The sequence below is a fragment of the Leucopleurus acutus genome (genome assembly GCF_964270905.1).
Source record: "Leucopleurus acutus genome assembly, chromosome: 1".
Lineage (NCBI taxonomy): Eukaryota > Metazoa > Chordata > Mammalia > Artiodactyla > Delphinidae > Leucopleurus > Leucopleurus acutus.
In genome coordinates this window covers 28,127,782-28,149,459 of record NC_139142.1, presented here as the reverse complement: position 1 = coordinate 28,149,459, position 21,678 = coordinate 28,127,782, and the positions used below count along the sequence as shown (strand labels likewise).

The window sequence follows — 21,678 nt, the reverse complement described above, 5'->3', positions numbered from 1 at the left end:
TTGACTCATATTACTTTTACTCTTATATTACTTATCTTTTACTCTTTTACATTATTTTTTAAAATCTCACATTACTTTTTACTTTATTACTATTATATGTTTTTGAGGACAAGAATGGAGAAACCTCTTGGGTCTCTTGGGCTTTGGTAAGTAGCTTAGGTTTCAGTTAACAGGCCTTCAGGGACTGGCAAAGACTTTGTAAGGCTGGTCAGATGCAATAATAGATGTGAAAATGTTTTGAAAAGTTAGGAGAATCATACAATGTGAAACATTATTATTCCTCCACGTCCCCCTCTTCACCTATGTGTATAGAGCTTATAAGTGCTGTTAAACATCTCAAAGGAAGTGAGGTAGCCTCTAGGGGTTTGTTCCAGCGTTTTCTGCAAAACAGAAAAAGCAAAAAGACTATTCACGATCCCCAATTACCTGAAGATGTTATCACCACCACCCCATCCCTCCCCCCAAAAAAATAAGAGATGAAGGAGAAGATTAAACAACTAATCTCACAAGGCTTGAGGAATCAAAGGGACTGAACGGTGAGGGGAAGTTCGGTCAGTCATTAATTGACTTGACTCAGCCTGTTCGTGGGGGAGTTGCTGTCTGAAATGGGGCACCACTTCCTTAGCACCATGATATGCCTGCCAAGTGGGCTGGTAACCATACGTTCATACGTATCTGACTCACCTCAAACTGCGGCAGGAACGTGATTTGGGTAGAGGCACCCCCCAGGTCCAGAGTCCCCACAGTCTCCTGGCTGTGGCCATGCAGCTGACCTGTGAATGAGAGCCAGCTCTGAACATCTTCTGTTTCCTGGACAGCCCAACACTCCTCTGTCTGCAATTTCTCTCCTGCTCTTGTCATATACTGGAGGAATTCTGTAAATACTCCACTGCTTCCCAGCCCCAAAGGCTGCCCACAAATGCTAACCTAGAAGGACTCTTGCTGCAGCTGAGGCCTTGAAGGCAGGTAATAGACACTAACTTTCTGTCTTTCCTCCCCACTCTCCTTCTTATTAAACAAAAGAAAGAACCTGGAGTGAACTCAGAAAAAAGTGAACAAAGAAAAAAAAGGTATTTCTGCTCCCTGACCATGTGTGAAACCCAGTTAAGGTCTTCGATAAACCTGAGAATATATTACCTGTCAGAAAATTCACAGTAACCCAAGCTAATATGCCTAAAAAAGGAGAGAAAGACAAAGATTATATCCAGAGCATTTTTTACCCCCGTTCCCTAGCCCCATCTTTGCTCTTTTTCTCTCTAAATTTCATGTCTAAAGCATACATTTCCCTCTCCCCATCTTTCCATTTCCTGCTATCCCCTTCCTCCTTGCTTATTTGCTCTCCTTATTATTCTCCTTACTTAGTTCCTTTTTTCTTCAGCACCCCCATCCCTGTTCCCAGTTCCTTTAATCAGATCTTTTATTAACCCTGGCCCTCTCCCCCTAGAACATACATCAATACCTCTCTCACCTTCATAGGATCCATCCATGATGCTAACACTGTCATCTGGTACCAGGAAAGGTGACTTCCTGAAGATCTCTTTTACCTAGAAAAAAAAGAAAGAAATCTGGATTCCCTAAGGCAATAGATTTCCGCATTTTGACTGTATCCTATAATGCTTAGAAAACTACACTCCTTTTCCCCAAGAAATTAGAGAAGGAACTAGGCAAGAAATTATTGGTTGCTTGTAAAAAACAAAAACTACCTCAAAGAGCAGAGCCTGGGCTTTCTTTTCTGGCAGTAAGCGCAGTCCCGCTGTTGCCCTCAGGACCACTGGCGTTCTCTTCCAGTGACTTCGAGGGATTGAGTCTTTGGCCACCTCTAAGAGTTCTTGAACAGTCTCAGCACCCTTCAAAAGAGATGATTCACGTATCCAGTGAACAGTTCATTTAGTGGAGCTTGTCTATTCCCTCAGCGTGCTCTGGGAGAGGACCAGGAATGAGGTGGCAGAGGGCTCCAACCCTTCTCTGCTCCACAGAGCAGAAACCTAAAGAAGCGGGCTTCCTTGAAGGAGAAGCCATTTCATTTTGATTAAGTTATAATAAAAATGATTCTTGGGCTTCCCTGGTGGCGCAGTGGTTGAGAATCCGCCTGCCGATGCAGGGGACACGGGTTCGTGCCCCGGTCCGGGAGGATCCCACATGCCGCGGAGCGGCTGGGCCCGTGAGCCATGGCCACTGAGCCTGCGCGTCCGGAGCCTGTGCTCCGCAACAGGAGAGGCCACAACAGTGAGAGGCCCGCGTACCGCAAAAAAAAAAAAAAAAAGATTCTTTTACAGTGTGGTCATTTTAATTGTTATTTTATCTCAAATAAAAATTAGCTTCACAGGGGAGTTCCCTGGTGGTCTAGTGGTTAGGGTTCGGTGCTCTTACTGCTGTGGCCCAGTTTCAATCTCCTGTTGGGGAACTGAGATCTCATAAGCAGTGTGGCACAGCCAAAAAAAAAAAGCAAAGCAAAGAAAAATGGTATCTAATATTAAAGAATTTCATATTCATTCACTAATAACATATTTTTAAAACTTAGCTTCAGGCCAGAAAGTTGGTATGGTGAAGGAAACAAGGCTCGGAGTTAGAAGACTTGCTCGCTAGCCCTGGGGCCTAACATAGGTCACTTGGCGCTCCTGGGGCTTGGTCTCCTCAGCTGTGAGATGGAGATACCATCATACAAAACTGTTGTATGCGTTAGATGTGGCAGACTGCGTGGAGCTGCCACAAAAATGCCAGCTGCAGCTGTTATTATGCTACCCCTTTTAGGACTTCTACAAGGACAGAACACATCAGGTTCAGTTTTGCATTACCAGCACCTACCTGCATGGCACACAGCAGATGTTCAAATTATGATATGTTAAAAACCATTATTTTAAAGCCATTGTTTCTCTGAGTAAACATCTGTTCTGACAACACGCTGCCTCTTGATCATTATAATTATTAGCAACCACAACACAATTTTACTCTCCAAATGTCAAATCAGTTTCTAATAATGTGGTTGCTTTCAACAGCTCCTAATTTTCTAGCACATTTGCCATTTCATAACAGCAAGCTAAGAAAATAAACATCCTCTCGGTTGTTCAAGTTCAAGCCATTTTTAACATCAGGTGTTCCTTTAGTTAATGATTACACTTGTGACACTGAACAACACCTTTATATATGCTACCAAAGTTCAACATTCTGCCTTATTCTATTTTATATCATTGTGGCCTCTGACATGGGGTGCTGTATGTTGTGAGAGCTCAAATGTGAAATACAGTTATGACAGAACTCTACATTCATCTTCTATTACTGAAAATTTTTGTTGTCGTGGGTTTTGCCCAATTTCTAGAATATAAGCATGGTACTGTGCTGTATAAGGGCACTCTGAAGTGGAGTTCACTGGATCTACAGTCCCTTAATTGCCGTGTGTATACCTCCTACCTTATAGAACTTCACAAGCATTTTCTGCATCTACATTAAATGATGCAGTTGATGGCTTCAAATCAAAATCTTAAACAGTAAATACAAAGAGCGCAGCTTCTTTTTTTTTTTTTTAACATCTTTATTGGAGTATAATTGCTTTACAGTGGTGTGTTAGCTTCTGCTTCATAACAAAGTGAATCAGCTATACGTATACATATATCCCCATATCTCCTCCCTCTTGTGTCTCCCTCCCACCCTCCCTATCCCCTGCCTCTAGGTGGTCACAAAGCACCAAGCTGATCTCCCTGTGCTATGTGGCTGCTTCCCACTAGCTATCTATTTGACATTTGGTAGTTCTTGAAAGACAGTGTTATCCCTGCATGGCCACAATCTATTTTCACACCTCCTTCTACCTAAGCCCTGGTGAGCCTGGGGTGTACAATTACTGTTATCCAGGAGATTAGCTAGGACAGAAAACTGATCTCACACATGACCTCAATATCAGTAGTGGACAGCATGAGATATTTAACAGCAGTGGTGTGGTCAAGTTATCAAGGCATTTGAGAATCGAAACATCTAATTGTAAAAAACTCACCTGCTTAGGTTGATCTACAAAAGCAGAAAGTCCTGGATTCACAGAATCAAAAATTTCCCCTTCCAGAATCGGAAGCTGTCCTATGTTGTCCATGGAGCAAAACAGAAGAGAGATGGCTGATTATCAAAAGTTAGGCTGTCTCTGGACTTCCCTGGTGGCGCAGTGGTTAAGAACCCACCTGCCAATGCAGGGGACACGGATTTGAGCCCTGGTCCAGGAAGATCCCACATGCCATGGAGCAACTAAGCCCGTGCGCCACATCTACTGAGCCTGCGCTCTACAGCCCGTGAGCCACAACTACTGAGCCTGTGCACCACAACTACTGAAGCCCGTGCACCTACAGCCCGTGCTCTGCAACAAAAGAAGCCACCGCGATGAGAAGCCCACGCACCGCAACGAAGAGTAGCCCCAGCTCGCTGCAACTAGAGAAAGCCCACGCACAGCAACAAAGACCCAAGGCAACCAAAAATAAATTAAAAAAAAAAAAAAAAAGTTAGGCTGTTTCTGATTCTGGGCTCTGTATCATATTAACCTGCTACTTCCCCCAGATATTCCAAGTCATCCCACCTGTGAGGAATGGCTTGCAGGAGTATTGGGTAGGGGGATAGAGGATGAAAAGTAATCACTGAGGGTCCCTCTGCCATTTCTCTGGTGGACACCTAGCTTCTACTCCTTTCCCTAGACTCTGTGTGTAACTTGAGGATAGAACACTGAATATTTAGAAAATGTTAATCTTCAGGGTCCCCCCATCCCCTTTTCCAAGGATGGTAGTGATCTTTCTCTCAAGACCACTCTCAATATTCTGGACTCTGGAGTAATAGTCACCTTTAGAGAAAAGGAAAGACACATTACAGCTATACTTCTTGGACACATGGGTTTCAGACTACAGGCAGTCCAGATCTCTCTTAATTTCACACTGAATTAAACCATATGTGTTCAGTTATAGTCCAAAGTGTTCTCTGAAGAAAGACATTCAGTCGCTGTAAGATTCTGTAACTGACATCACACACTCTCAGCACATTTATTTCTGGGAGGAGTTGCTAAAGTATGGATTTGTCGACTCTGGTGAGGGTACCAGTTGCACGTACCTGGTAATTTCTGCACAAAGGTGTAAACATGAATTCGAGTTCCAGTGCTCCCTGCATCAAACATAATTCCATACAAGGTGCTGGCACTGACATTGATGGGGCACATGGAAGACAGGAAGACACCCTCAAACCAAGTCTGTTGGTCTCTGTGGAAGACAGTGCTGCAAACACAGGACACTACCAGCATGAAAAAGGCTGCCCCCTGGGAAATGGCCATTCTCTTCCAAGATGTAGTGAGTCTTTTGTTACAGACGCAGTGCTGCTAACACACCTGCAGTGGCTTATAGGACAAAGACACGCAAGGTTAGACCAACTGGCCTCTTTGTTTACACTTGTAAAAGAAGAAACATCCGTTATAGAAATCCCACCCCTTTCCCTAAGCTGCTCCTTCTCTATTCCTAATAACCAGCACAACAAGCTAGACCAGGGTGACATAGGCTCTTAGCACCTTTTCTGAAGGGTATCTGGTTGCAAAGGGACATTGGGATTTGACATATATTTTCCCATGCTCTGCTTTTAATTGTAGGGTGGATCTCACATACTCAAAGGCTCTCTCTGCCACCCTGCTCCTAATGTTGAATCTAATTTTTTTCTTTCCATTTTGACAATTTTGTCTTTAGACCATATACTAACACTTCCTCTCTCTTTCCCTCTCTTTCTTCTTCTTCTTCTTTTTTTTTTTTTTGCCGTACTGCGTGGCTTGCGGGATCTTAGTTCCCTGACCAGGGATCAAACTGGTGCCCCCTGCAGTGGAAGTGTGGAGTCCTAACCACTGGACCGCCAGGGAAGTCCCTCTTTCTTCTTTTTGACTGATAAACAGAAGCTTCAATTTCTGAATTAAAGTTATAAAGTTATAAAAAAGTTACAAAGTCCCTGGTATTGGGGTGTTCACAGCGTTTAAAAATCAGGCCACCTGTGACAACAATATGGCCAGTGGCTTGCACATTCAACCACATTTTAAGGAAATAAATCAACTTAATTCAAAAACACTTAACTAGACCATTATGGTTTTAAAAAATCCTTCACAGGTTAGGCCATGTTATCTCCATAAGAACTTAGAGCAGGTGGGCAAATTAAGACAAAAAGGCTCAATGACTTGATGAAAGTCATAAAGCAGGTCAGTGGTGAGTTATGGCAAGTTACTGCCTGTATTTCTTAACTTGTCCTTAGCAAGACAAAAAACTTATAAGTGCTCAGCATTGTTTGTTCTGGATTTGTATATCATGGTAGGTTGGGTACAAATGATGCAGAAAACCTAGAATGAGATACATGGAAAAATGTCTCCTGCATAGGCTGTATTTTCTCCTGGTATTAATGAAGAATGCCGTATCTATTCTCTAAGATTTAAGGCTTCCTTAATTGCCCTTTATGTACTTTGCTCAAAACAGTTTTGGGTCTTCTGATCCAGCTTTCACCTCTGAACTTCTCCTTGTGTGAGTCATAGCTACTAGTTAAACAAGATCTAACTCCAAAGTCCCCATTCCCAGTCCGCAAATCTCTAACAGAATACTTGGTATATTTGGAGTACAGATTGAGGATCCTTAATCATTCTCAGGTTTGTTGATCTCCCAGGGTTCATTTTATCAAAATGCCTCCCTTCCCAGGTGACATATCATATAAAATAAAGCTAATTAAAGTTAATTGCATTTGGAATGTAAAACTATTTAAAATAACTAGAGTTGTTCTGAAGTACCTCAAAGGCAGAGTTAGAATTATCAGTTTGAGCACTCTTCAAGGCTGAACTTCTGTCGTTAAGAATGAGAGCTACTGGCTAAGGAAAGGAAAACTTAGAATCTCAAACAAAGGAAGCTGATCTCAGGAAATCAACCACTGCAACGGGGCAGCTGCTTGGCCAGATTCGTACTCACATCTTAAATCACTCCCTTTGGTGGATTCTTCTTTTACAGCAACTAGGCTGGTCATGTGGATCAATCTAAAGAACTGAAAAAAACAACCTTTCAGATTCTGAGTATTAACAGATCACTGCCTTGTCCAAAGCTCAAACCACATTTGGACATTCCACATTCCACATTCCACATTCTCATTCTCAGGAAGTGTATTTAGGGCCTCTCCAGTCACCAGCCTGCTTCCATCACTATGACTGATTCCACAGCAACTTCTTCAGGGCTCACTCATATTTTCTCTATTATTGTGGTTTCTGAAAAGAAACTGCTCCAGCTACTGTTTCCATTAAGCAAACATTTGTTTTCTTCCAAAAGAAATTTCAAGGAGAAAAAAAAATGCATAATAGGTATCTGTTTTCATGAAGTGAAAACTGCAGTCCTACCAGGTGTTCAGTGAAACTAAACAGTAGATTTTAGAAAAAGCAAAGGATGAACACATAAAACGCACCTTCTGCTCTCAACCCTTACCTTCTAACACCACTTCCAATCTCATTTTTAAGATTAGCTACTTTAAGGATGGTATTAGAAAGGCTTACAACTTAGAGCACATATAATGGTGCACTATTTTACATGACACAGCCTACAAGGCTTGCTCAAATGTCCCCTTCTCAGAGAGTCCTTCCTTGTCTACTATATTTAACATCGCAACCCACCTGGTCACACGTACGTCTTCTACCTTCCTTCCCTGTTTATTTTTCTCCACAGCACTTCTCACCCTCTAATACACTACATAATTTAATACTGGCACACAGTAGGTGTTGAATATATATCCTGAAGGGATGAACAGTGATCCAGTGACTCATCCATTTAATAAGAATATAATAGTTGACTTCTTTCCAAAAGGAGATTAACTACCCATCCATGGGAAGATCATGATTCCAAACTTCAAAGGATGGATTGTTTCTCCCAATGTGTTAATTATTTACAAAGTTTTATACGCTACTCAAAATAATGTACATAGACTGGAGAGTATATATCAGTATATTTCAATCGACTCCTTTCAGAATTGGTCTTCTCAATCTCTCTGGCTATTTCCTTATTCACCCCCAACAAAGCCCTCTCTTCAATTCTTTTGAGACTTTGGTGCCAGCTAGGGTTTGTCACTATGCCCATCTCCTTCTAAGGTCTTTTCAGTGCATCTTTGTCTCTGTAGTAAACACCAGTCCTTCCTCCTCAGCCTCCCCAGAGCATCACACTCTGGATTCCCTTCTTCCATGTCACCCAGAGCTTGAGTCCACAATCCCACAGGACGCGGGCCCCACCTGTGTGCTCACCTGCTCGTGCCTGCCCGATCTCTGTGAATCCTTGCTTTCACTGTTGGTTGCCTTTTGCTCTTTGCTCCTATTTCAGCCTTTCTGAATCAAGCTAGCTTCGTGAATCACATTCACCTTTGTGCTAGTTTGCAACTAACACATGGCATTCTGCTAACTCACTCCCTTCTGTATCCTTCATTCCTCCCATATCTACCTTTTTTCTGAGTATACATACATGATTGTCTGGTTCATCTACTTTTATAATAGTTAAGTGCCAACTGGCAGAATTACTGCCTATAGGGCTGAAGTTGCTGAGGAACTGAATTCTGTGAGGTTTCTACACAGGAGATTATAATTAATGTTTTTACAACATTATTTAATAATGCTATGTTTACAATTAAAAATATGTAACCATGTAAGAATATTATTGATTCATGTTTTTACAACATTAGCCCAATAGTAGAGAAGTGAACAGCTCTCCTCAACAGCTTCCATCCTTGAGATGAACTTAGAAGGCTGGCATTGAACTGTCTAATTAATAAGCATCACTGAGTTTCTAATATATACCAGACACTGTGCTAGCTTCTAGATACAAAAGAGAATTCAAATATAGGCCCAGCTCTTGAGATCTCAGCTTACTAGAAGGAACAGACAAACCAACAGCTATAATGTACTGTGGCAAGTTCTCTGACAGAACTATGCACAGGGTATGACAGCAATGGACATAAGGGACAAGTAACTCATCTTAGAAGGAGAAGGATGGAGGTGGAAGGGAGTGGGAGGCTTTTTAAGGGACGAGAGGCATAACCTGAGTCCTGAATCAGAGACAGGAATTACCCGGGGGAAGTGACACAGGAGAACCTTGAGAACTTCATATATTAAGAGTTCAGTATGGCTGGAATGTAGAGGTGTACCAGAATAAAGAGGACAGGTGTGAGAAACCACTGTTCTGGAGGCATCGAATCAGATTTCCAAATGAGTGGGCTTGTTACTCTTATACAGTTCCATGGTGACACCTGACAGTTATTTATGGCTTTCTATTCCCTCCTTAAGCAAATATCTATATTGACTGACCTGAATAAAATGACAGTATTTCCCAACAGTGTAAAATAATGGAATGAGAGAGGTGACTAGAAAGGTCTACGAAAACGTCTGAAAACACTGAAATGCAAAAGCTCCCACTGCCAATTCTTCTGAGTTCCACAGCATAGCTGGCTTCAACAAAGTTAAAAATTAGACATAAAGCAAGTTTAAAGTGTAACTAGAATGAAATTTTTAAACAATAAGCTGAACCATGGGAATGGATTAGCCAAACACCCAGAGCATAAGTTAGCCAAGCAAAGTAAAACCAAGGTGGGTCTAAGAAGGTGAGTCTGAGACAGATTTCAGCACGGCAAGCAATGCCTCATTTGAGGATGTAACTTAGGACTTCATACCTGATACCAAGGGCCAGAGCCCTGGAACACTTTGCTATTTGAAGGATGTATAGGTGAAGGTACATAATATCTTTTGTATTTCTAAAGCCAAGTACTGAGCGGGGAACATGTCAGACATCAGGAAATGCGTCCTAAATGGACTTGGTACAGTTGGGCTAATGGTATCTGCAGACAGGAGCGCTGGGGCAGGCAGCTCCCTCTTTCCCAGTGTCTTACTCTGGGGCAGGCAGCACCCTCTTTCCCAGTGTCTTACTCTGGCTATGTATCACATCCACAATTCCCATTTCCCCTCCAAAGCAGCCTATAGGAGTGCTACTCAAGGAAGTATATTTATTCACATATTCATTCGTTCATTTAGCCATTCCAGAAATTATCAGTTGCCTAGTGCTACTTACAAGTATAGCAGGCAAAGATGAATCATCTTAGACCTGCCCTTTAAGAGACTACTGTAGGGCTTCTCTGGTGGTGCAGTGGTTAAGAATCCACCTGCCAATGCAGGGGACCCGCTGCGGAGCAGCTAAGCCCGTGTGCCACAACTACTGAGCCTGCGCTCTAGAGCCCGTGAGCCACAATGACTGAAGCCCGTGCGCCTAGAGCCCGTGCTCCGCAACAAGAGAAGCCACCGCAATGAGAAGCCTGCATACCGCAGCGAAGAGTAGCCCCCGCTCGTCGCAACTAAAGAAAGCCTGCATGCAGCAACGAAGACCCAATGCAGCCAAAAATAAATTAATTTTTTAAAAAAAGAGAGACTACAGTAAACAGGAAAAAAATACATGTCCATTTAATTACCTTTGTAAAGTTAAAATGTGACAAGTATCACAGTTCCACGCTCTGAGATTTCAAAGCAGGGAGAGATTACTTCCAGCTGGGATGATCAGAGAAGGCCTTGTGAAAGCGGTGGCATTTGAGGAGGATACTGAAGAGGGGAACTAGGGACAGGAGAGGAGCGGTTTTCAGGAAAAAGAAATAATATGAATCAAGACACGGATACAGAAAGGGGATGGGGGAACCCCAAGGGATAGTAAACAGAGCAGTTTGACTAATTGTAGTAGAAAATAAAATTGTAAAGGCAAACTGAGGTCAGATAGTACAACACACCAAATACTCAGCTAAGGAATTTAGGCTTTACTTTGCAGGCGATGGGAAGCCATTGAAAATTTTGAGCAAGGGAGTGTCACAAATATGAACCTAGCAGTTACATGTAAGAAGGATTAGGGTGGGGAGCCTTGGTAGGTTCCACTCACTTGTCTAGTTCTACAAGTGTTTACTGGTGCCTACGAAGTACTAGGTGCCAGAGAATTAAAGGTGAATAAACAGACTTTTTAATTCAAGATGCTCAGAGTGTGGCAGAGGTGACAGATACATATACAAATAACCACATCTTTTAAAGTTAATAACAAAAATGCGAAAGGAGCCCAAAGCACAGATGACTAACTCTACCTAGAGGATAAGGAAAGGCACTGAGGTGACATTTAAACTGATTATGAAAAATGAGCAGAAGTACCTACATAAATAATAGAGACATGCGGACAAAGAGCAGAGGGACTATGAAAAGATGAAAACAGATAGCAGGGAAACTATGGATAGTCTGACTTCATTTTTAAATTTCCTCAAGAATTTTCTGTCATATGGATTTGAGAAACAAAATGAAAACAAAAAAATAGAAGATTAGAGGGGAAGAGGTATAAGAAGGTTAGCATTTAATGCAGAGGAAAGACTGTGGCCAAAGGAAAACAATCTGAGGTAATAATAATAATAGCAGCTATTATTTATTGAGATCTTAGTATCTGCCAAGCACTATGTGAAGTATTTCACATGGATTATCTCATTTAATCTCACAATACCACCCTGTGAGGTAGTTCTATTATTAACATCCCCATTCTAGAAATAAGAAAACTGAGGCTTAAGTAATTGAAGACCACACAGTAGATAAGTGAAAAGAGCCAGAAATCAAACCCAGATGAACTAATTCCAGAGCCCACAGTTTTAACTGCTAGGTCACAGGAAAGGTCAGCCAGTGTGGGACTAGGGAAAGGTAGCTATGGGGGTGGGGAAGACAGTGCAGAGCAGAGAAAGATGGTCAAAGACTGGCATCAGATGTGAAAGTCTTAACAGTAGCTTGATCTCTTTCCTGTGCATGACCAGGAGCTTTTGATCTGTTTCCTGCTGGTCTACCTTTATTACATTTCCAGAATCTGACCATTTCTGACCACTTCCACCACCACTGCCTTGGCCGGAGCCGCCATCATCTGTCATATGATTTACTCTAATATTGTCCTAACAGATCTCTTTTACCCTGACTCCCCTAGAGTCTATCTTTAACAAGCAACTAAAGTCATCCTTTAAAATGTAAGTTAGAGCATGTCTCTCTTCTGCAAAGTCCAACAATGACTTCCCATTTCCCTCAGAGTAGCAAGGTCCAAACAATAGCCTTCTGCTCTGCCTCCTACCCCATTACCTCTCTGACCTCATCTACTAACAGTTTTCACCTCACTCACCCCACCCACACTCTGTGCTTAAACGTCACACATGCTCCTGCCTTATGGCCTTTGCTCTAGCTGTCCCCACTGTCTGGAAAAATCTTTTCCCATATATCCACTTGATGAATTCCTGCAACTCCTTCAAATCATTGTTCAGATGCCGCTTCCGTATAGGGGCCTATCTTTACTACTCGAAGCACTCTCCCTCACTCTCTCCTACCTCCATCTGCTTTCTCAATCCCCCTTACACTGGTCTACTTTTTTCCTCCACACCACTTATCAATTCTAACATACTAGGGAGATTATTTACTATGCTTACTATCTGCGTTTCTCTGATAGAATATAAGCTCCTTGAGAGCAGAAATCTTTTTTTGTTTTGATGTAGCCCAAGCACCTAGAAGAGTGTCCATCCAGTAAGGTGCTCAATGAGAAGTAACAATGGGAATAAAGTGCAAAGTGACATACAACGGGAGAATACTTTCATAAATAGTTAAATTTTTAAGAGAGAATGATTAATGAATACCTATTCAATTTGCTTTAGGAGAAGCCATAATTTTCTTTTTCTGAACCTATTAGTTCTATAGCTAAATTCAATCTCTCTAACCAAACACATTCAACTGTTAAAACTGTGATAAAGTGATTTTCCAAAAAAAATCTAAAAGATAGTAAACACTCTTTACATTGTCCAAATTCTCTTCTACATATCTAACCAATAAATATTTTAGGATACTGTACCTTAGTTATCTATTGCTGCACAACAAATAACCCCCAAACTTAGTTGCTTAGAATGACAATAAACATTTATTATCTCATAGTTTCTAGTTCAGGAATTTGGGAGTGGCTTAATTTGACAGTTCTGGCTCAGGGTCTCTCCTGATACTGTAGTCAAGACGCAGGCTGGGGCTGCAGTCATCTGAAGGCTTGGATAAGGCTGAGGACCCATCTCCAAGATGGCTCACTCAATGGTTGGCAAGCTGATCTTGGCTGTTGGAAAAAAGTCTCAGTTGCTTCCCACATGGACTCTCTATAGAACCTTAAATGTCTTCACAATGTGCTGGCTGGCTTCCTCCGGAGTGGGCAATCCAAGAGAGAGCAATGCAGAAGCAGCAATGCTTTGTATGACCCTTCAGGTCATACACTATCATTTTCCCCATATTCCATTGGTCATACAGACCAATGCTGATGAAATGTGCAAGAGGACTACACAAGGGCACAAATACTAGGAGGTGAGGATCAATGGGGCCATCTTGGAGGCTGGCTACTGCCAGTTATAACCAGTATTTGTATAGTATTTTGTATTCAGCTTTTTCTTTCCAGTTTACATATATTCCTATTAACACAACTTACATACTTCTTGCTTTAGAAACTATATGTTATTCCAATGATATTAACTCTTTTTCATAAATTTATTTATGTTTTATTTTTGGCTGTGTTGGTTCTTCGTTGCTGTGTGTGGGCTTTCTCTAGTTGCGGCGAGCAGGGGCTACTCTTTGTTGTGGTGCACAGGCTTCTCATTACGGTGGCTTCTCTTTGTTGCAGAGCACAGGTTCTAGGCGTGCAGGCTTCAGTAGTTGTGGCTCACAGGTTCTAGAGCGCAGGCTCAGTAGTTGTGGCACACGGGCTTAGTTGCTCCGCGGCATGTGGGATCTTCCCGGACCAGGGCTCGAACCCGTGTTCCCTGCATTGGCAGGTGGATTCTTAACCACTGTGCCACCAGGGAAGTCCCTCCAATGATATTAACTCTTAAAAATTAAAAATGTCTTTTAACTCCTCTGAAAATATCATATCCCACCACTTGAAGCCATTCATTTTTTCTGTTACAGTCCCAATATTTTACTTAAGGAAAAGAATTAAAGTCAGAAAAACTACAATTCAAACAATGTCCTGCTTGTTTCTAAGAGTGTTAAATACTTCAAATAAAAGTCAGATAATTTTAGAAAAGAGTAGGAAGAAAAGAAGTGAGTCATTACAGATATCAGTTAATAACTGAATAATGAAAATTAAATACTAAATCAAGGAAGATACAGAGTGAAAATATATTAACAGAATAGCAACTTTCTTCATGCTACATACAGAAGAAAAATTCTAATACGATGGTAGTATTAATAATTAATACTTAGGAATCTGCCTGCCAATGCAGGGGACACGGGTTCAAGCCCTGGTCCGGGAAGATCCCACATGCCGCAGAGCAACTAAGCCTGTGTGCCACAACTACTGAGCCTACGCTCTAGAACCCGCGAGCCACAACTACTGAGCCCGCGTGCCACAACTACTGAGCCCACGTGCCACAACTACTGCAGCCCGCATGCCTAGAGCCTGTGCTCCACAACGAAGAGAAGCCACCGCAATGAGAAGCCTGCACACCACAACAAAGAGTAGCCCCCGATTGCTGCAACTAGAGAAAGCCCGCGCACAGCAATGAAGATCCAAAGCAGCCAATAAATAAATAAATAAAAATAATTAATACTTAGGTACTGAAGAGATATTTGGTAGAAAGGGATAAGACTGACAACTGGCACAGATTTGAAAACCACTGAAAAATTTTATAACAAGCATTTTTCAAATATTAACTAGATAAAGAAAGGTTTATTAAAAAAAAACAACTTTTATTAGATTGTTGCCAAGGAGCTATAATAAGACCTGTGAGCATGGAAACTACAGGGGAGAGATAGAACAGGAAAAAGAATTTCCCAATAATATGAGTTGTCTCATGTTGGTGGGGAGAGGAGAATTCTTGCCCCAAGGGCTCAGCCCAAACCTGATCACATTGTCCAAGTGGATTCACAAATCAATAGGCTGGTTGAATGAGATTTCTTTCAAGGTCCCTTCAACACTAAGATCAAATACTCTCTCAATAAAGGAATTGGAATTGGTAGTTACCAACAAATATAAACAGATTACTTCTTTCAGTACTTTATTCCACTTTAATAAAATCATTAGACATATGTCAAGAAGGCCCACTCTGTACAATGAACCATCTGAGCCTTATACTGAAATGAGGTCAGGCAGGGCATGATTTCATTGTTCATTGTTTCAGGCCTGACTTAGCTGCAATAATCACCGCATAGGGAAGCTGTTGCTACTGCTGCCTCACTTTCCTCACAAGTCACAAGGCCTTTTCTTCCCTATTCATTAAAAGTAGAAAGTCCTTTAGGTAAGAAGATTCTATTAATCAGGAGAGGATTAATATTGCCCCAATGAGCAAATATAATGAAAATCTAAGGTGATAAACAATCTCTGCCTCCAAACCCATATCCACCATGGGAGGCACTTATTTGCAGAAGAGGAATTGCAAGGATCAGTGCCATGTGTCACTGTTTATACTGGAGTTTGTGGGAAGAGAAGTGAAAACATATTTTCCCTTTCTTGTTATCAACTGAAAAACAGCTACTCCTTCAAACATGTTGAATCAGTATGAAAAACTTGAGAAAGGCAAATATTACAATGATACCTCATGTATAAAGCAAGGAATGGGGTGCCATATAAGTACATTTCCTCAAATGTGCCTTTTTTTAAAAACATTTATTTATTTATTTATTTAGGCTGCATCAGGTCTTAGTTGCGGCATGCAGGATCTTCATTGCTGCACGTGGGATCTTTTAGTTGAGGCATGCGGACTCTTAGTTGCGGCGTGTATGTGGGATCTAGTTCCCCGACCAGGGATCGAACCTGGGTCCCCTGCATTGGAAGGGCCGAGTCTTACCCACTGGATCACCAGGGAAGTCCCTCAAAGATGTCTTTACAATATTTCTTCTCTAAATACCATAACATTTTTATTTTAATAGTGTTTGGTAAACATGTTTCTAAAGTGACATATTTTATTTATGGTTCAGAGTTACGATTATGATCATCAGCTATATTTTTCTGTAAACTTGGGATGCCTTCAGGGACTATAGGTCTGTAGGACTGTCTGCCCTTCTGCCAACTAATAGTCGCAGATTGCTATGCTTTTTGAGCTAGTTTTCCTTGACATCATACTATCTATTATCGCTGATCAGTGTTGTCATGTGCCTGACTCCTTCAATAAGCTGCCATCATCTAATTTTTAAAAATCTTTTGTGGGATATGAACCAGAGAGCCATAATCATGAGACTTTTATGTCAACTTACACAAATGAGGGCCTCTCCAACATATAAGCGTTGTGGAATCTGTGACAGCTTTTACTGGCTCATTGATCCCTTTCCATTTACTATCAGCTCTCAGCTAGGAATAAGAAAGCATAAATCTGACCTATGGAAAAGTAGGGTATTACTTTATATAGGTTACTTACCAATATCTTCTTTTCCTTCTAGGCTTTCCGCTTTGTTTCCTTCAACTAATGTATCACTTTTTCAACCTATAGAAGATGGACATGGATACTCATAAGACCAAAGTTCTCTTTTTTTCTCTCTTGTCACTATGCCTATTTTTGATTCAATTATCTCTTTTTGCATTTCTGTTTCCAATCTATTCAGGCTCTGGAAAGCAGATCACCAAGTTAATCTCCTGACTTGTAGTCTAGTACTGTTGGGCTCTTTCTCCTCTTTCACAATTTCTTTTCAAACTACAACTGCAGCCATTCTAATAAAATCACTTGTTTACAAAAGCAGCAATAACAAGGGGAGGCAAGGCACACTCCCTCTGAAAGCTAGAGTACATTACTGTGTAAATGTATGTGTGCACATGTATTGGGGGGCAGTGATTAAAGAGCTAATCCATAAACAAAGTACATAAGTTTATGCACTTTGTGAGGTCTTTTTTTGGCTGTGAAGAACTCAAATACCAGTTGTGTGTTCCACAATGTGCTCGAGAGTGGTACTATTACATAATGAGTATGTGGTTAAAAGGGCCTAAGCCAATCCCAGTCCTAGGTACATATCCACAAGATTAAAAACAGGGACTCAAATAGATATTTCTATACCAATGTTCACTGCAGCATTATTCACAACACTCAGACGTGGAAAAAGCCCAAGTGTCCATCAACAGATGCATAGATAAACAATATAGTATACACAAATACAATGGAATATTCTTTAGCTACAAAAAAGAAGTTCTGATACATGCTACGACACTGATGAACCTTGAAAATGTTACACTAATACACACACAAAAAGTGTGATTCCACTTATGTAAAATATCTAGAATAAGCAAATTCACAGAGAGAGAAAGTAGAGTTTACCAGGGGTTGGGATGAGGGGAGAATGGAAGTTATTGCTTAACAGGTCCACAGTTTTTGTTTGGGGTGATGAAAAAGTTTTGCAAATAGATAGTAGTGATAGTTGTACAACACTGAGTATATAATTCATACCACTGAATTGTATACTTAGAATGGTTAAAATGACAATTTTTATGTTATATATTTTTTACCACAGTTAAAACAATTTTTTCTTTAAAAGCAGAGGGAACCAAGCACTGCAAACATAAGATCATAAGAGGAAAAACTTTGGCTACTATCTCAACAGAGCAACAGTTATGACAATGTTCATCCCTGAACTACCTCATGAGCCAATTATGACTTGAATTCTGAAGGGTGGTACTGATACTCAGAAAACATCTTTGAGCATCTGAGTTTATATAGTATCTTCTATTCTCCCAGAAAGAGAAAGTTAAACTTACCAATGCAACATAAACCTCAAAATTATACATTTAAGAGAGGATGTGAACAATGTTATAAATTCTAACTATAGGGCCTCCAAAGCAAACATTTTCAAGAAAGGTCTTCTTACATTTTGTTTACAACTTCAATGCTTCTCCAGGTATTCCCTTGGTATTCTAGGATGGAATGAGTGGTATCTACCCCTAAGGATGCAATCTTGAAAACATTTCTATTAAATTTTCCTTTTAAAAACACTTATATTGTATACATGCTAATACACTGTACTCAAAACAAGAGACACCTCAAACTGGCATCTCCAAACATCTCCCTTCCTCCATGCCCCTGCCCCATACAGAGAGGGTTAAATGGATTCTCTAATTTCCTGTCTTTGTTAATGGCACCACAAACTTCCTAATTCACAACTCAAAATCTTCATCACCTTTGAATTCTCCTCTCTCATGCCCAATCTCTTATCAAGGATTGATGATTTTTGCTTTGCAATATCTTTCCCATCTCCTTCTTCCCTCCTAGCTTCTTGCTGATATCTAAAGTCTGGCCTTTATTACTTCAGACTTGGACTGCTATAGCCTCTTAACTGGCCTTCCAGTCACCAATGTCTCTCTTCTCAAACCCATACGCTACCGTCTTCCTAAATACTACTTTCATCGTTTTCTCACTAGACTGTAACCCATATCATGGCAGGGATTCATTCATCTTTGAGAACACTGCATAACCAGGCATATGCAATGGTTAGTTAATTCATCAATGTCTGTTGAATGAATTAATGAATATATAAGTCACATCACTTTCCTTCTGAAAACTTTCATCAATTTCCCACTGTCCATAACAGAAGTTACAAACTCAAATACTGGAATACCTACTGGGGCCAGGCAGAAAATGTAAGTAAGTAAAGGTGTGTGTAATCAACAGGAAGTTGTGGGGACTGTGTAAACTGGAAAGCACATGTCCCATCTTGTCCCCTCTAAAGGGTAAGTTGCTTGCTGTTCCCACAAATTGCTGCCATGATGAAATACAAGCTCAGTATTGCCAGGTCTTCTGATTTTTGAAAATAAGCTAAAAGCACAGATTTCTATGTAGAATCTGGTTTTTAAAATAGTGACAACTAATTCCATTAAAAAAACAAAAAACAAAAACAAAACTCAAAAAACCACCATGCAGGCCAAACAAAACATATCTATGGGCCAAATCCAGCTTTCAAGTTTCAAGTTGGTGACTCTGCTCTGTAGGATTAAAAGACAAACTTCTTGCCTAACATTCTAAGTCCCAGCCTACCTCAACCAAAGTTTTTTGCCCACTACTTTCATACAAAAACCCTTTGCTCTAAGCACACATCAGAGCCACCTGGAGGGCTTGTTAAAACATGGATTGCTGGGGGAATTCCCTGGGGGTCCAGTGGCTAAGACTCTGCACTCCCAATGCAGGGGGCCCAGGTTCAATCCCTGGTCAGGGAACTAGATCCCACATGCCGCCAAGTAAAGATTCTACACACCGCAATGAAGATCCCATGTGCTGCAACTAAGACCCGGCACAGCCAAATAAATAAATAAATATTTAAAAACAACCAAAAAACATAGATCGCTGGGCTTCACTGTCAGCATTTCCAATTCAATAGGTCTCAAGTTGGGACTGAGAATCTGCATTTCTAACAAGTTAGCAGATGATGCTGATACTACTGGTGCGTGGACCACACTTCGGGAACCGTTACTCTAAATTACTCCTTGTCTCAAGCACACGCTGATTTTGCTCATTTGTTCTACCTTCCCAGAAAGCCTTCCCTTTTACTTTCAGCCTACCTCCTCCTGTAAACTTTCTGATAGTCTTTCATGCCTGCAAATTCCTGTAGCACGTAGGGTCCATATCATCTCCGCTTTATCCATCACTGCTTGTTGAATTTTATTGTTAACTGTTTGTGCATAGCTTCCAATGAGGAAGCTATGTGTATTGTATATTCTCAGAGGTCAATGTCCAGGTCAGCATGTTATACACCTGACTGTAAGCCACTTGAAGGCAGGGCCCTGTCTTGTCTCCCACTGTACCCCTCAAGCTATCAGAGCCTGGTACTCAGTTGGTACTGTACCTACTAAACATTTCTTAAATGAATGAACATTTGACAGATCCATGAAATGAAAAGTGCAGATAAGCAGGTTTGAAATTTGGGTATATGACTTTTTTTTTTCTATATAATTTATTTATTATTTATTTGGCTGCATCAGGTCTTAGTTGCAGCACACAGGATCTTTGCTGCAGTGCAGGCTCTTCGTTGCAGCATGCGGGATTCTCTCTAGTCGCGGCACAAGGTCTCTAGAGCACGTGGGCTCAGTAGTTGTGGTGCATGGGCTTAGCTGCCTTGCAGCACGTGGGATCTTAGTTCCCTGACCAGGGATCGAACCCACATCCCCTGCATTGGAATGCAGATTCTTAACCACTGGACCACCAGGGAAGTTCCGGTATATAACTTTTCTTAAAGAACTGACTTTAATGGGGGGGAAAGCGATGGGAGGTGGTGGGATGAATTGGGAGATTGGGATTGACATGTATACACTGATATGTATAAAATGGATGACTAATAAGAACCTGCTGTAGAAAAAAATAAATTAAATAAAATTCAAAAAAAACCCACCTGACTTTAAGTCCTGTGTAATGGTTTTGTCAGAAAGGACAACTAATAAAAATTGAATATTTTGCAGATAAATTGCCAATAGACAATAATCTGTGGTAACAGATTCTGTATATAAGTAAAACAGTGAATGTTAAACTGATTTGAAAATTTATAAGATTATATCCTTTATCTCCAGGATTCCTTATCCTCTGTAGGGATGTGAACTAGTCATTATATTGTTAGGGTAAACCACTGACTGAAACCGCCCACCCTGGCCAGGCACCACAGTAACCATTTGCATGAGTTATCTTGTGACAGGAGGTCCTGGTAAGGAATGTGGAACTAACAAGCCACCACAAACTGGAAGAATTCGGGAAAAGTCAAAAGAAGAGAGGAGACATGAGTCCATATGTCCTACCAACCTCCCAGAATCCTCCTCACTGGGATCCATCTTGGCTGAGTGATGCGTGTGCCACCAGGAAGGACGCTGAGTCAGAGTGATTGGCCAGAGACAACCCAGAAACTAACCCCATTACCATAAAACCTGAGACTGCGAGCCACGTGGCACAGCAGTTTTCTTGGGTTCCCTTACCCTCCTGCTCTCCACCCGGGTGCCCCTTCCAAATAAATCTCTTGCTTTGGCAGCACGTGTGTCTCCTCAGACAATTCATTTCTGAGTGTTAGACAAGAGCCCACTCTCGGGCCCTGGAAGGCGTCCCCCTTCCTGCAACAATATCACAAGATGATAGCTATTTAATAGAATTCTATATTTGTACCACATGTAATGAAAAAGTAGGATGAAAGTAACTCTCCATGATATTCAGAAATATTGATCAGTCTCCTTCAGATGACAATAAATGCATCCAAGATTCTAAAGGGCGTGTGAAAACAAAACCCAAAACTGTTCACCTGGTCTCTTCTACTTATAAAACAGCATCAGCTATCAGGCAACTTCAAGGATGATTTATGAGTAGAAACTTGGTCTCCAAGCTAAACCAGAATAAAGTCACAGATGACTTTCGAGAGTAAACCCAATTCTGGAACTACTGGAAGAAAAAATTAGAAATAATACGTATTCTGAGATATAATCCTAAGTTCTTATTTGGCTTTTTGAGCAACTCCGCACTTGATGGTATTACAGTCAATGGGACAAGAGAAAAGTTAACATCTTTTGGCAAAGACAGAAAATCCAATTCAGGAAAACAAAACAAAACCAACCCAGGAGCAAATGAAGTACATTTACAGCTTTAGAACTACCATACGACCCAGCAATCCCACTACTGGGCATATACCCTGAGAAAACCATAATTCAAAAAGAGTCATGTACCAAAATGTTC

At 41.0% G+C, this 21,678-nt stretch overlaps 1 protein-coding gene across 12 annotated transcripts in view; it reads right to left on the bottom strand.

The window, feature by feature from the left end:
- ENTPD5 (ectonucleoside triphosphate diphosphohydrolase 5 (inactive)) overlaps positions 1-21,678 on the bottom strand; it is a 32,697-nt gene that overhangs the window by 7,968 nt on the left and 3,051 nt on the right. For 3 of the 12 annotated variants that reach the window (XM_082844146.1, XM_082844151.1, XM_082844150.1), the window contains 9 exons: positions 16,417-16,482; positions 6,942-7,014; positions 5,074-5,344; positions 3,986-4,065; positions 1,704-1,847; positions 1,469-1,544; positions 1,138-1,173; positions 685-773; positions 301-380 (listed from right to left, as the gene is read on the bottom strand). In XM_082844146.1, coding sequence (XP_082700272.1) covers positions 301-380; positions 685-773; positions 1,138-1,173; positions 1,469-1,544; positions 1,704-1,847; positions 3,986-4,065; positions 5,074-5,290 — 722 coding nt within the window. In that variant the 5' untranslated portion in view covers positions 5,291-5,344; positions 6,942-7,014; positions 16,417-16,482. Of the gene's footprint in view, positions 1-300; positions 381-684; positions 774-1,137; positions 1,174-1,468; positions 1,545-1,703; positions 1,848-3,985; positions 4,066-5,073; positions 5,354-6,941; positions 7,015-7,630; positions 7,773-8,251; positions 8,394-9,304; positions 9,327-16,416; positions 16,483-20,763; positions 21,185-21,250; positions 21,332-21,678 lie in introns of those variants that run through there. The other 9 variants (XM_082844152.1, XM_082844154.1, XM_082844147.1 and 6 more) reach the window with 9 other exon arrangements.